Source organism: Anolis carolinensis, unplaced genomic scaffold (genome assembly GCF_035594765.1).
Source record: "Anolis carolinensis isolate JA03-04 unplaced genomic scaffold, rAnoCar3.1.pri scaffold_13, whole genome shotgun sequence".
Classification (NCBI taxonomy): domain Eukaryota; kingdom Metazoa; phylum Chordata; class Lepidosauria; order Squamata; family Dactyloidae; genus Anolis; species Anolis carolinensis.
In genome coordinates this window covers 15,549,010-15,561,109 of record NW_026943824.1, presented here as the reverse complement: position 1 = coordinate 15,561,109, position 12,100 = coordinate 15,549,010, and the positions used below count along the sequence as shown (strand labels likewise).

At 41.5% G+C, this 12,100-nt stretch overlaps 1 protein-coding gene across 1 annotated transcript; it reads right to left on the bottom strand.

Moving 5' to 3' along the window:
• Nucleotides 1-213: 213 nt before the first annotated feature.
• On the bottom strand, nt 214-10,526 carry LOC100560688 (myeloid-associated differentiation marker). Its single transcript, XM_062964728.1, has one exon. The coding sequence runs from the start codon at nt 8,789-8,791 to the stop codon at nt 7,919-7,921; it is 873 nt and encodes a 290-aa protein (XP_062820798.1). The 5' UTR covers nt 8,792-10,526; the 3' UTR covers nt 214-7,918.
• Between the last annotated feature and the right edge of the window lie 1,574 nt (nt 10,527-12,100).

The window sequence follows — 12,100 nt, the reverse complement described above, 5'->3', positions numbered from 1 at the left end:
TTGGCCACTTGGGGCGCTAGATAGTATTTTTTCCTCTTAATTTAAATATCAGGAAACTAAAGAGCGGTAGATTGTAATTTTTTTTCCTATTATTTTCAGTATCTTAATTGGCCACTAGAGGGCACTAGATACTATTTTTCTATTATCAGTGTATTCACAAACATGCTTACAACAATATTAGCAAAAAATATTCAGAAAACTATTCACCAAAAATATTCACGAAGTTGTTTATAAAAATAATCACAGAAATAATTCACAAAAAGAATTACAGCAATATTACACTAAAATATTCATAAAACATGAAAATATTCACAAAAATATTCAGAAGAATACTAATGAAAATATTAAGAAAAATGGAAAGTGGTCTTAAGAAAAGAGATAAAAAATTAATTGAACATAACAATGCACGCTCCTCCTCGTTTGGCAGAATAGCTTTATCTAAAATGAAATTCTTACCCTAAGTAAATTTTATATTTGCAATTCAAAATTTCAGAAATTGAATTGAATAAATGGCAGCAATTAACAAACAGCTGAATGTACATAATGCAAGGAATAATAGTTTTGACCCACGTCAATTGGCAATGGTTGCCAGATCCCAAGGCTTGGCCCGAATCTCCAATTTCCATGGCTCATCTCTAACATATACTCCAGATTGGCTGTGTTTATTATACCCAGGAATATGGCCATACAGCCCGGAAAACATACAACAACCCAGTCAATGTATTTATTATGTTAGTTTCCTCTTTTCTTCCTAGTCCTTGCAGTGACAGGACTCACCCTCCACTCTGCTCTGCAACTGGCATCTAACTAGAAGCAAAAGGGATGCATTAAATGTTATGGGATAGTAAGTAAGAAGGAATATGTGTTGTCAAAGTCTTTCATGGCTTGCTGTGAGTTTTCCGGGCTGTATGGCTATGTTCCAGAAGCATTCTTTTCTGACGTTTCGTCCACACCTATGGCAGGCATGCACAGAGTTTGTGAGGTCTGTTGGAAATGAGGCAAGTGGGGTTTATATATCTGTGTAATGATGTCCAAGTTGGAAGAAAGAACTCTTGTCTGCTTGAGGCAAGTATGAATGTTGCAATTGGCCGCCTTAATTAGCATTGAATTGCCATGCAGCTTCAAAGCCTGGCTGCTTCCTGCCTGGGGGGAATCCTTTGTCGAGAGGTGCAATTGCAACGTTCATACTTGCCTCAAGTGCACAAGAGCTCTTTCTCCCAACCTAGACATTATTCCAGAGATATATAAACCCCACTTATTTATTTTATTTATTTACAGCATTTATACATGCCTAGTTTCCTGCCATAGATGTGGGCAAAACATCAGGAGATAATGCTCCTGGAACATGGCCACACAGCCGTTGCCTGTTCAACATTTTGTCCAATACGTCAGCCCTGACTAGTATACGGAGGCTGACATTTCTGCAGATTGGGGCCAAAGGAGAAGAAAAATGCATTGGATGGGAGATGGAGAACCACTTTAGTCATCCTGCCCAAACTTCATCTTTCTCTGAACGTAGCTTGTGTCCAACGTCACACTTTCTCAAAACATCCACAGTACATGCCTTGTGAATTTACTTTTTTAAAAAAAAACACTGGTCCCATTGCATGGCGATAGCTTCCTAAGATCTACAGAGATAGTCACAGCAAGCAAGAGTCCAAAAGTGGCAGGCTAAAACCCAGAACCTCAATCAGTGGACCAAGGCAGTGACATCTCCAGCCCATCCTCTATTCGGATATCAGCCAGAAAATATACGCCTTAAATGAAGAAATAAGCTTTTGAAGATCTACAAAGATACTCACAGCAAGCAAGAGTCCAAAAGTGGCAGGCTAAAACCCAGAACCTCAATTGGTGGACCAAGGCAGTGACATCTCTGGCCCATTCTGTTCGGATAATAGCCAGAAAGCCAACACCTTAAATTAAGAAATAAGCTTTAGAACAATTATGGGCAACCTTTTGCACTTAAGTGTGTCAAAATACACCAAAAAACCTAGCATGACTTGGGTGGTGTGTCACTTTGAGGAAAAAACCCCCATAATTTCACAATATGTATAGTTTTAAATAACAAAAATATATAATTGCAATATATAACTGTATTTAATAAATCAAAAACTATTTACACCCATTATTTCCATGTACAACCATCTATGGTACCTCTTGCAATTTCCACGCTGATTTCTCTCTATTGTAGTTTCAATGTAGTCATGAATAATGCATAATATAATAATAATATAATGGTAATAATATAATAATATACTACAATAATAATAGAATAATAATAGAATGATTATATATATGTGTGTGTGTGTGTGTGTGTGTATGTGTGTAATGTGCAGAATTCCCATGGAGTAAACAACAAAACCACTGGACCAAATCACACCAAATTTGGCCACAAAAGACATTAGTCATCCAATCAATCTGCATGCGGCAGCATGTCAGCAAAAATGGTTAGGCGTGTCAGTGCTGACATGCGTGTCATAGGTTGGCCATCACTGCTTTAGAAGATCTACGGAGATACTTGCAGCAAGCAAGAGTCCAAAAGTGGCAGGCTAAAACCCGGAACCTCAATCGGTGGACCAAAGCCTATAGTCGAAGGCTTTCATGGCTGGGATTCCAGGGTGGTTGTGTGTTTTCCAGGCTGTATGGCTATGTTCCAGAAGTATCCTCTCCTGACATTTCGCCCACATCTATGGCAGGCATCCTCAGAGGTTGTGAGGTATATATATATATGACCTTGGAGGTGTCTACGGACAACGCCAGCTCTTTGGCTTAGAAATGGAGATGAGCACCAACACCTAGAGTCGGACACGACTGGACTTAACGTCAGGGGAAAACCTTTAAATTTACCTGTACCGCAAAGAGAATTCTACCTAAAGTTCAGAACTTTGTTGTTGTTTTGTTACTCAGACTCCCAGCATCATCCCCAGCTGGAATGCTGCTTGGCGGTTACTGGGAATGCAGTAAAGCATACACACACACTCACATATATGCACACTCTGATTCTACTCTGCAGCAGGTGCAAATTTATCAGGCAGAAGAAGGTGGAAAATGCTTATCTGCGTCCCCACCTGAGAGCAAAGGTTAAGAATATATTCTATCTGCTGAAGTCCCAAGAGCAACTGGAATCAGATTTTACTCCGTTGGCCCAGTTCCCATTTTGAAACTTAATTTCTCCTTCCTGGAATGCTTCTTACTTCTTTCTTGTTTCGAGCAATCTTTCTCGTGTTGTCGAAGGTTTTCATGGCCGGAATCACTGGATAGCTGTGAATATTCCGGGCTGCATGGCCATGTTCCAGAAGCATTCTCTCCTGATGTTTCGCCCACATCTATTGGCACGTGCCTAGTTTCCAACACCTCACAACCTCTGAGGATGCCTGGCATAGATGTGGGCGAAAAGTCAGGAGAGAATGCTTCTGGGACATAGCCGTACAGCCCGGAAAACTCACAACAACCTAATAATAATAATAATAATAATAATAATAATAATAATAATAATAATAATAATCTCAGCCGGCATTTGGAAACAATAGACATTGACAAAATTACGATCTGCCAGCTGCAAAAGGCCACCCTGCTGGGATCTGCACGCGTCATCCGAAAACACACAGTCCTAGACACTTAGGAAGTGTTTGACTTGTGATTTTGTGATATGAAATCCAGCATGTCTATCTTGTTCTCTGTGTCATAATAAAATAATAATAATAATAATAATAATAATAATAATAATAATAATAATAATAATAATAAGTGGCAGTCCTAGACACTTGGGAAGTGTTCGACTTGTGATTTTGTGATATGAAATCCAGCATGTCTATCTTGTTCTCTGTGTCATAATAAAATAATAATAATAATAATAATAATAATAATAATAATAATAATAATAATAAGTGGCAGTCCTAGACACTTGGGAAGTGTTCGACTTGTGATTTTGTGATACGAAATCCAGCATATCTATCTTGTTTGCTGTGTCATAAAATAAAATAATAATAATAATAACTGGTGGGATCACAAACCTGCAAAAGTACTGGAAAATGAGCACGGAAAGATACTGTGGGACTTCCGAATCCAGACTGACAAAGTTATGGAACACAACACACCAGACATCACAGTTGTGGAAAAGAAAAAGGTTTGGATCATTGATGTCGCCATCCCAGGTGACAGTCGCATTGACGAAAAACAACAGGAAAAACTCAGCCGCTATCAGGACCTCAAGATTGAACTTCAAAGACTATGGCAGAAACCAGTGCAGGTGGTCCCAGTGGTGATGGGCACACTGGGTGCCGTGCCAAAAGATCTCAGCCGGCATTTGGAAACAATAGACATTGACAAAATCATGATCTGCCAACTGCAAAAGGCCACCCTACTGGGATCTGCACGCATCATCCAAAAATACATCACACAGTCCTAGACACTTGGGAAGTATTCGACTTGTGATTTTGTGATACGAAATCCAGCATGTCTATCTTGTTTGGTGTGTCATAATAAAATAATAATAATAATAATAATAATAATAATAATAATAATAATAATAATAGTATGGATTGTCAATGTAGCAATCCCAGGTGATGGCAGGATTGAGGAGAAACAACTAGAAAAGCAGACACGATATGAGGATTTAAAGATTGAATTACAAAGACTCTGGCACAAGCCAGTCAAAGTGGTCCCAGTAGTGATTGGCACACTGGATGCAGTGCCTAAAGACCTTGGCCTGCACTGAAACACAATTGGCACTGACAAAATCCCCACCTGCCAGTTGCAAAAGGCCACCTTGCTGGGATCTCCACGCATTATTCGCCGATACATGATACAGTCCTAGACACTTGGGAAGTGTCCGATGTGTGATCTGATACAACAGCCAGCAGAGTGTCTGCTGTGGACTCATCTTGTTGTGTTTCAAATAATAACAACAACAACAACAACCACCTCTGAGGATGCCTGCCATAGATGAGGGCGAAACGTCAAGAAAGAATGCTTCTGAAACATAGCCGTACAGCCCAGAAAACTTACAACAACCCAATCATCATCATCATCATCATCATCATCATCATCATCATCACCTCTGAGGATGCCTGCCATAGATGTGAGTGAAACGTCAGGAAAGAATGCTTCTGGAACATAGCCGTACAGCCCAGAAAACTCACAATAATCATCATCATCATCTCTGAGGATGCCTGCCTTAGATGTGGGCGAAACGTCAGGAAAGAATGCTTCTGGAACATAGCCATACAGCCCAGAAAACTCACAACAACCCAATCATCATCATCATCATCATCATCATCATCATCCCCAGAAAACTCACAACAACTCAATTATCATCATCATCATCATCATCTCTGAGGATGCCTGCCATAGATGTGGGTGAAACGTCAGGAAAGAATGCTTCTGGAACATAGCCGTACAGCCCAGAAAACTCACAATAATCATCATCCTCATCATCTCTGAGGATGCCTGCCTTAGATGTGGGCGAAACGTCAGGAAAGAATGCTTCTGGAACATAGCCATACAGCCCAGAAAACTCACAACAACCCAATCATCATCATCATCATCATCCCCGGAAAACTCACAACAACTCAATTATCATCATCATCATCATCATCATCTCTGAGGATGCCTGCCATAGATGTGGGTGAAACGTCAGGAAAGAATGCTTCTGGAACATAGCCATACAGCCCAGAAAACTCACAACAACCCAATCATCATCATCATCATAATCATCCCCGGAAAACTCACAACAACTCAATTATCATCATCATCATCATCATCATTATCTCTGAGGATGCCTGCCATAGATGTGGGTGAAACGTCAGGAAAGAATGCTTCTGGAACATAGCCATACAGCCCAGAAAACTCACAACAACCCAATCATCATCATCATCATCATCATCCCCGGAAAACTCACAACAACTCAATTATCATCATCATCATCATCATCATCTCTGAGGATGCCTGCCATAGATGTGGGTGAAACGTCAGGAAAGAATGCTTCTGGAACATAGCCATACAGCCCAGAAAACATATAACAACCTGGTCTTTTCTTGGACCAATTTACCCTCGTCAGATGAAAATGTCGCATTTGAATGTGACTAAGGTTATTAAAGAGGAGGAAAACACGAGTTAGGAGTTGGCTTTTGCCAGAGATAACTGGGAAAGATGGGTTTTCACCTTGTCTCTTCTGGGTTGTGAGAAAAACGATTGAAATGAGTTGAGGAGAAAGGGTGGAAGTGGGAGGAGGAGAGAGAAGCCGGGGCTTTTTAAAAACAGCTGAAAAGGTGAGACAGCAAAGGATGAATTGGGACTCTCCCTACTGCTCCCAGCTCCTACCAACCTAGCAGTTCGAAAACGTGCCAATGTGAGTAGATCAATAGGTACTGCTCTAGTGGGAAGGTAACGGCGCTCCATGCAGTCATGCCGGCTACATAACCTTGGAGGTGTCTATGGACAACGCCGGCTCTTCGTTTTAGAAATGGAGATGAGCACCAACCCACAGAGTCGGACACGACTGGACTTAACGTCAGTGGAAACCTTTACCTGCCTACTTTACCTGCTGCTCAATAAGGAAAATGGGAGGCCTGGCAAATTAGAAAAATCAACTTACAGTTTCATTTCTACGAGCTGCATATATTTCATGGAAAGGTTCAGTGCTTTGAGGAGGAAGGGCTCCGCCGGCAACAAAGTACTACAGTAAAGTCTCACTTATCCAACACTCGCTTTTCCAACGTTCTGGATTATCCAACGCATTTTGGTAGTCAATGTTTTCAATACATCATGATAATTTTGGTGCGAAATTCGTAAATATAGTAATTACTACATAGCATTACTGCTTATTGAACTACTATTTCTGCCAGATTTGTTGTATAACATGATGTTTTGGTGCTTAATTTGTAAAATCATAACCTAATTTGATGTTTAATAGGCTTTTCCTTAATGCCTCCTTATTATCCAAGATATTTGCTTATCCAACGTTCTGCTGGCCCGTTTATGTTGGATAAGTGAGACTCTACTGTACTACAGTAGGGTCTCACTTATCCAACACTCGCTTATCCAACGTTCTGGATTATCCAACGCATTTTTGTAGTCAATGTTTTCAATATATCATGATATTTTGGTGCTAAATTCGTAAATACAGTAATTACTACATAGCATTACTGTGTACTGAACTACTTTTTCTGTCAAATTTGTTGTATAACATGATGTTTTGGTGCTTAATTTGTAAAATCATAACCTAATTTGATGTTTAATAGGCTTTTCCTTAATCTCTCCTTATTATCCAACATATTTGCTTATCCAACATTCTGCCGGCCCGTTTACGTTGGATAAGCAAGACTCTACTGTAATAAGAAATTCTTGATAGGATTCACAATTTGTCTGGTTATGCTGGTTTGTGATGAAAATTACTGTACAGTATATAATAAATGTTCATTTTTTTCCGACAATAAATGTGAATTCTTCTTCATGGAAATATAAGACATCCCCTTAAAATAAGACCTAGCGCATCTTTTGGAACAGAAATTAATATTATCAGGGAAACACGGTATCTTAAACTAAAAAGCAATGGATGAAATATTCCAACAAAAAATAAATAAAAATAAAAGCAAGGACAATAACACAAAAACCAGCCCGTCACCAGATGCAAGCCCGTCACAGATGCTTTTCTATATCTCCTTATTATCCAACATATTAGCTTATCCAACGTTCTGCTGGCCCGTTTATGTTGGATAAGTAAGACTCTACTGTATCTTAAACTAAAAAGCAATGGATGAAATATTCCAACCAAAAAAATAAAATAAAAGCAAGGACAATGACACAAAAACCAGCCCGTCACCAGATGCAAGACATCGGGTCGGTTGCTGTCTTTGTGTTGGGATTCACAACACTTTGTATCCAGTCACAACTTTTATTCTATCCTGGTTGAGGAAGCCTAAGCTGGAGCGGTCACAAAAACCATTTTGGAGGAGTAAACCAAGTCCACAATGTAGGCGATGAGGTTGAAATAAGTGAGGAAGGTCACGCCTAGACGGTTGTTCCATGTTACGCAAGTAATTCTGTTACACGGATCTGGCCTCGAATAGTTTTTGAAGCTATAGAGGGGCCACACAACAGCGGCCGTAATGTACAAGAGGACCGCCAAGACGTTGTAGGCCACCAGGACTTTCTCCAAAGGGAACGGCAAGGAGGCGAGGCAGCGCCCGACGGTGAGGATGATGATGACCAAGGTGATGATGAAGCAGATGCAGTAGACAGCCAGGCTCCACTGCAGACCCGCATAGAGATCATAGAACGTGTAGTTGGCCACCAAGGAGAAGATGAGACACGCCACATAGGCTTCAAAGACCTTCAGGAGGCCAGGGATGGTGGCCAGGAAGCCGCTGATCTCCCCTTCTTTGGCTCGGGTCAATCCCACCTCGACGGCGTAGGCGACGAAGCAGAAGCAGGACATGGCGGTCGCCGCGGCTATGTAACTGCAGTCGTTGCAGTACGGGATGAAAGTCGACGGGTAGACAATGGAGGTGGTGAAGATCATGAGGGCGGCCAGCATGGAGAAGGCGGAGGTGAAGTCCTGCCAGGAGATCCGCAAGGACTCGGTCAAGCCGGCCACTTCCACAACCACGACCAAGACGGAGATGCTGAAGCAGAAGCACCAGGTAAACATGGACCAGGCGCCGTAAGAACCATAATTGCTGTGGTGGACGGACGCGAGGCTGAAGGCCGCACAGGACAAGAGGATCTCCAGGAAGCGGACGATGCCCAGCGGAGAGATCAGGGAGCGGACGTTGGGCTCTAGCGTTGGCATCGTGGCACCGAGAAGGACCCAACGCAAGTGCGAGGAATTTGAGCGTGGCTACGAAGCTGTTCCTTCGGTGTGTGTCAGAAACACGGAGAACAGTTGCTGGAAGTGAAACGCCCAGTCGGAGCGGAAGAGATTAGCCCGCTTTAGTTCCTTCTTTGCCAGAGCATCCAAGACGGGAAGTGGACGTGTTGATGTGAAGCGAAGGTGAGAAACCGGGGAGCCATATATGGGTCGCTCTTTCTTGGCAGGCCTTTCAAAGGGAGGAGCAAGACTTCTGGAAGATGCTTGTACAGGGAGGTACCCAATACTTGGCAAGGAGCTCGGGTGCGTTGGAATGCATGGGTGGATTTGAATATTGAAATTCTTGCCGGTTATTTTTTTTAAAAAAATACATCCCTTGGCAACAGATCCTTTTAGGAAGTGAGAGGCAAGTTGATGATTAACAAAAGAGAGGATTAAAAAGTAACTCTGCTCCCGGCCATTCTGCCATGGCTGGCTGGGCAGGTGCCACCGTAGCAAGCCACACGTAACAAAGTAGCAAAGCAGGTGGAATGAAGAACGATCGAGAATTTATTATGATTTATTTTATTTAATAAAAGAACATGCTTAAAATTAAAAAATGATACAAAAAACCCAAAGTGGGACAAATCATGACATATGTTCCAAAAGTAGCAAAGCAGGTGGAATGAAGAATGATCGAGAATTTATTACGATTTATTTTATTTAATAAAAGAACATGCTTAAAATAAAAAAGTGATATTAAAAAAACCCAAACAAGTGGGACAAATCATGTGGTTTCTACTGGAACTATGCTCACTTAACAGTCTTGATACAATAATTTGTTTTCTGAAAATAATATTCATACACGTCTAACATGCCCGCTTGCAGAAAGCACGCGAATCTGGAGTTTGGAATTGCAATTATAAGTCTCTATTAACATACAATATGTAGGAGCCCCCTGGCGAAGTGTGTTAAAGCGCTAAGCTGCTGAACTTGCAGACCGAAAGGTCCCAGGTTCAAATCCCGGGAGCGGCTTGAGCGCCCGCTGTTGCTCCAGCTTCTGCCAACCTAGCAGTTCGAAAACATGCCAATGTGAGTAGATCAATAGGTACCGCTCCGGCGGGAAGGTAATGGCGTTCCATGCAGTCATGTCAGTGGCCACATGACCTTGGAGGTGTCTACGGACAACGCCGGCTCTTTGGCTTAGAAATGGAGATGAGCACCAACCCCCAGAATCAGACATGACTGGAGTTAATGTCAGGGGAAACCTTTACTTATAACATACAACATAGTAGTACTGCTGAATATGAAAACAGAGGCATATTAGTGGCTACTGTCGGTATTCAATGGCCACCTTCTCATTAGTACAATTTTTGCAGAAGTCACTAGTGTATACTTAGAAAATCCCTATTGATGCAGGCCAAAATCCCGTTGGCTTTCTTAGCAGCCACATCACATTGCTGGCTCATGTTTAACTTGTCCACGAGGACTCCAAGGTCTTTTTCACATGTACTGCTGTCTAGCCAGGTGTCCCTCATTCTGTATCTTTGATTTCCATTTTTTCTGCTGAAGTGAATTATCTTGCATTTGTCCCTGTTGAACTTCATTTTGTGAGTTTCGGCCCATCTCTCTAGTCTGTCAAGATCGTTTTGGATTCTGCTCCTGTCTTCTGGAGTGTTGGCTCTCCCTCCCAGTTTGGTGTCATCTGCAAACTTGATGATCGTGCCTTCTAACCCTTTGTCTAAGTCCTGACCCTGGGTCCCCAAACTAAGGCCCGGGGGCCGGATGCGGCCCTCCGATGTCATTTACCTGGCCCCTGCCCTCAGTTTTATAATATAATATATTGTATATACATATAATATTGATAATAATATTATAATGTAATACAATATAACACTAATAATAATACCATATAATAATATTAATTATATATTCTATATTACACATAATATTACTAATAATATTACAGTATTGTGATATAGTTCAATATAGTAATATATAATGCTAATATTGTGCTATATTAATAATATATTGTATGTACACATAATTTGTAAGCCACTCTGAGTCCCCTTTGGGGTGAGAAGGGTGTGATACAAATGTAGTAAATAAATGCAGTAAATAATAAATAAATAAATAAATAAATAAATAAATAAATTTTAGACTTAGGCTCACCCAAAGTCTGAAATGACTTGAAGGCACACAACAACAACAACTTGAAGGCCCGGGGCTGTGGCGCAGACGGGAGAGCAATGAGTCACTGACCAGGAGGTCATAAGTTCGAGGCCCGCTCGGAGCTATGTTATTTGTCTTTGTCCTGTGTTAAAAAGGCATTGAATGTTTGCCTAATATGTGTAATGTGATCCGCCCTGAGTCCCCTTCGGGGTGAGAAGGGCAGAATATAAATGCTGTAAATAAATAAACAACAACAACAACCCTAATTAACTTGACTATCTCATTGGCCAGAAGCAGGAGCACACTTCCCATTGAAATCCTGATCAATGTATGTTGGTTAAAATTGTTTTTATTTTTAAATATTGTATTGTTCTTTCATTGTTCTTGTTCTTGTTGTTATTGTCGTTGTTTTTGCACTACAAACAAGACATGTGCAGTGTGCATCGGAATTTGTATTTCTTTTTCAAATGATAATCTGGCCCCTCAACAGTCTGAAGGATTGTGGACCGGCTCTCGGCTTAAAAAGTTTGAGGACCCCTGGTCTAAGTCCTTAATAAAGATGATAAACAGACCTAGGAGGAGGGAGCCACTGCTGCAAAGGAAGGCGTATGCGGAGCGAAGGAGGAGGGAAAGGCACCTAGTGTATCTTTGGGAGCAAAAATTAATACAGTAGAGTTCTGGTTATCCAACATATAGGGGCGAGCCAAATGTCGGATAACCAGATCTGTTGGATAATAGGGAAACCAGGGGCTTGGCAAGGAGGCAGCAAAGCTTCAAGCCCAGTGCTTGGCAGGGAAGGAGGTGACTCCCGGTCCCTCCCGGCAAGCACCCGGCTACCTGTTGTAACTCCGCCATCACTGTCTGCTTTGCAGCAGAAGTTGGAGTGGGATTCAGAGTTTGATTTGGATTTTGGGCCCATTCAGCACTTGGATCATAGCCCAATGCATTTTCAGGTGCCCGGGCTTGAACTGCCAGCAAGATTTTCTGCAGCTTAGCCGCTTAGCCCAGCCCCAATAATACATAGTGTTGCATAGTGTTACAAAATTTGGAAGAAAAATTCTGTCCCTGGTTTGAAAGTGCTATTTCCTGTTTAATTGTGCCGTTCTCACTTTGAAAGTAGTCGTTCTACTCCAGAAACTT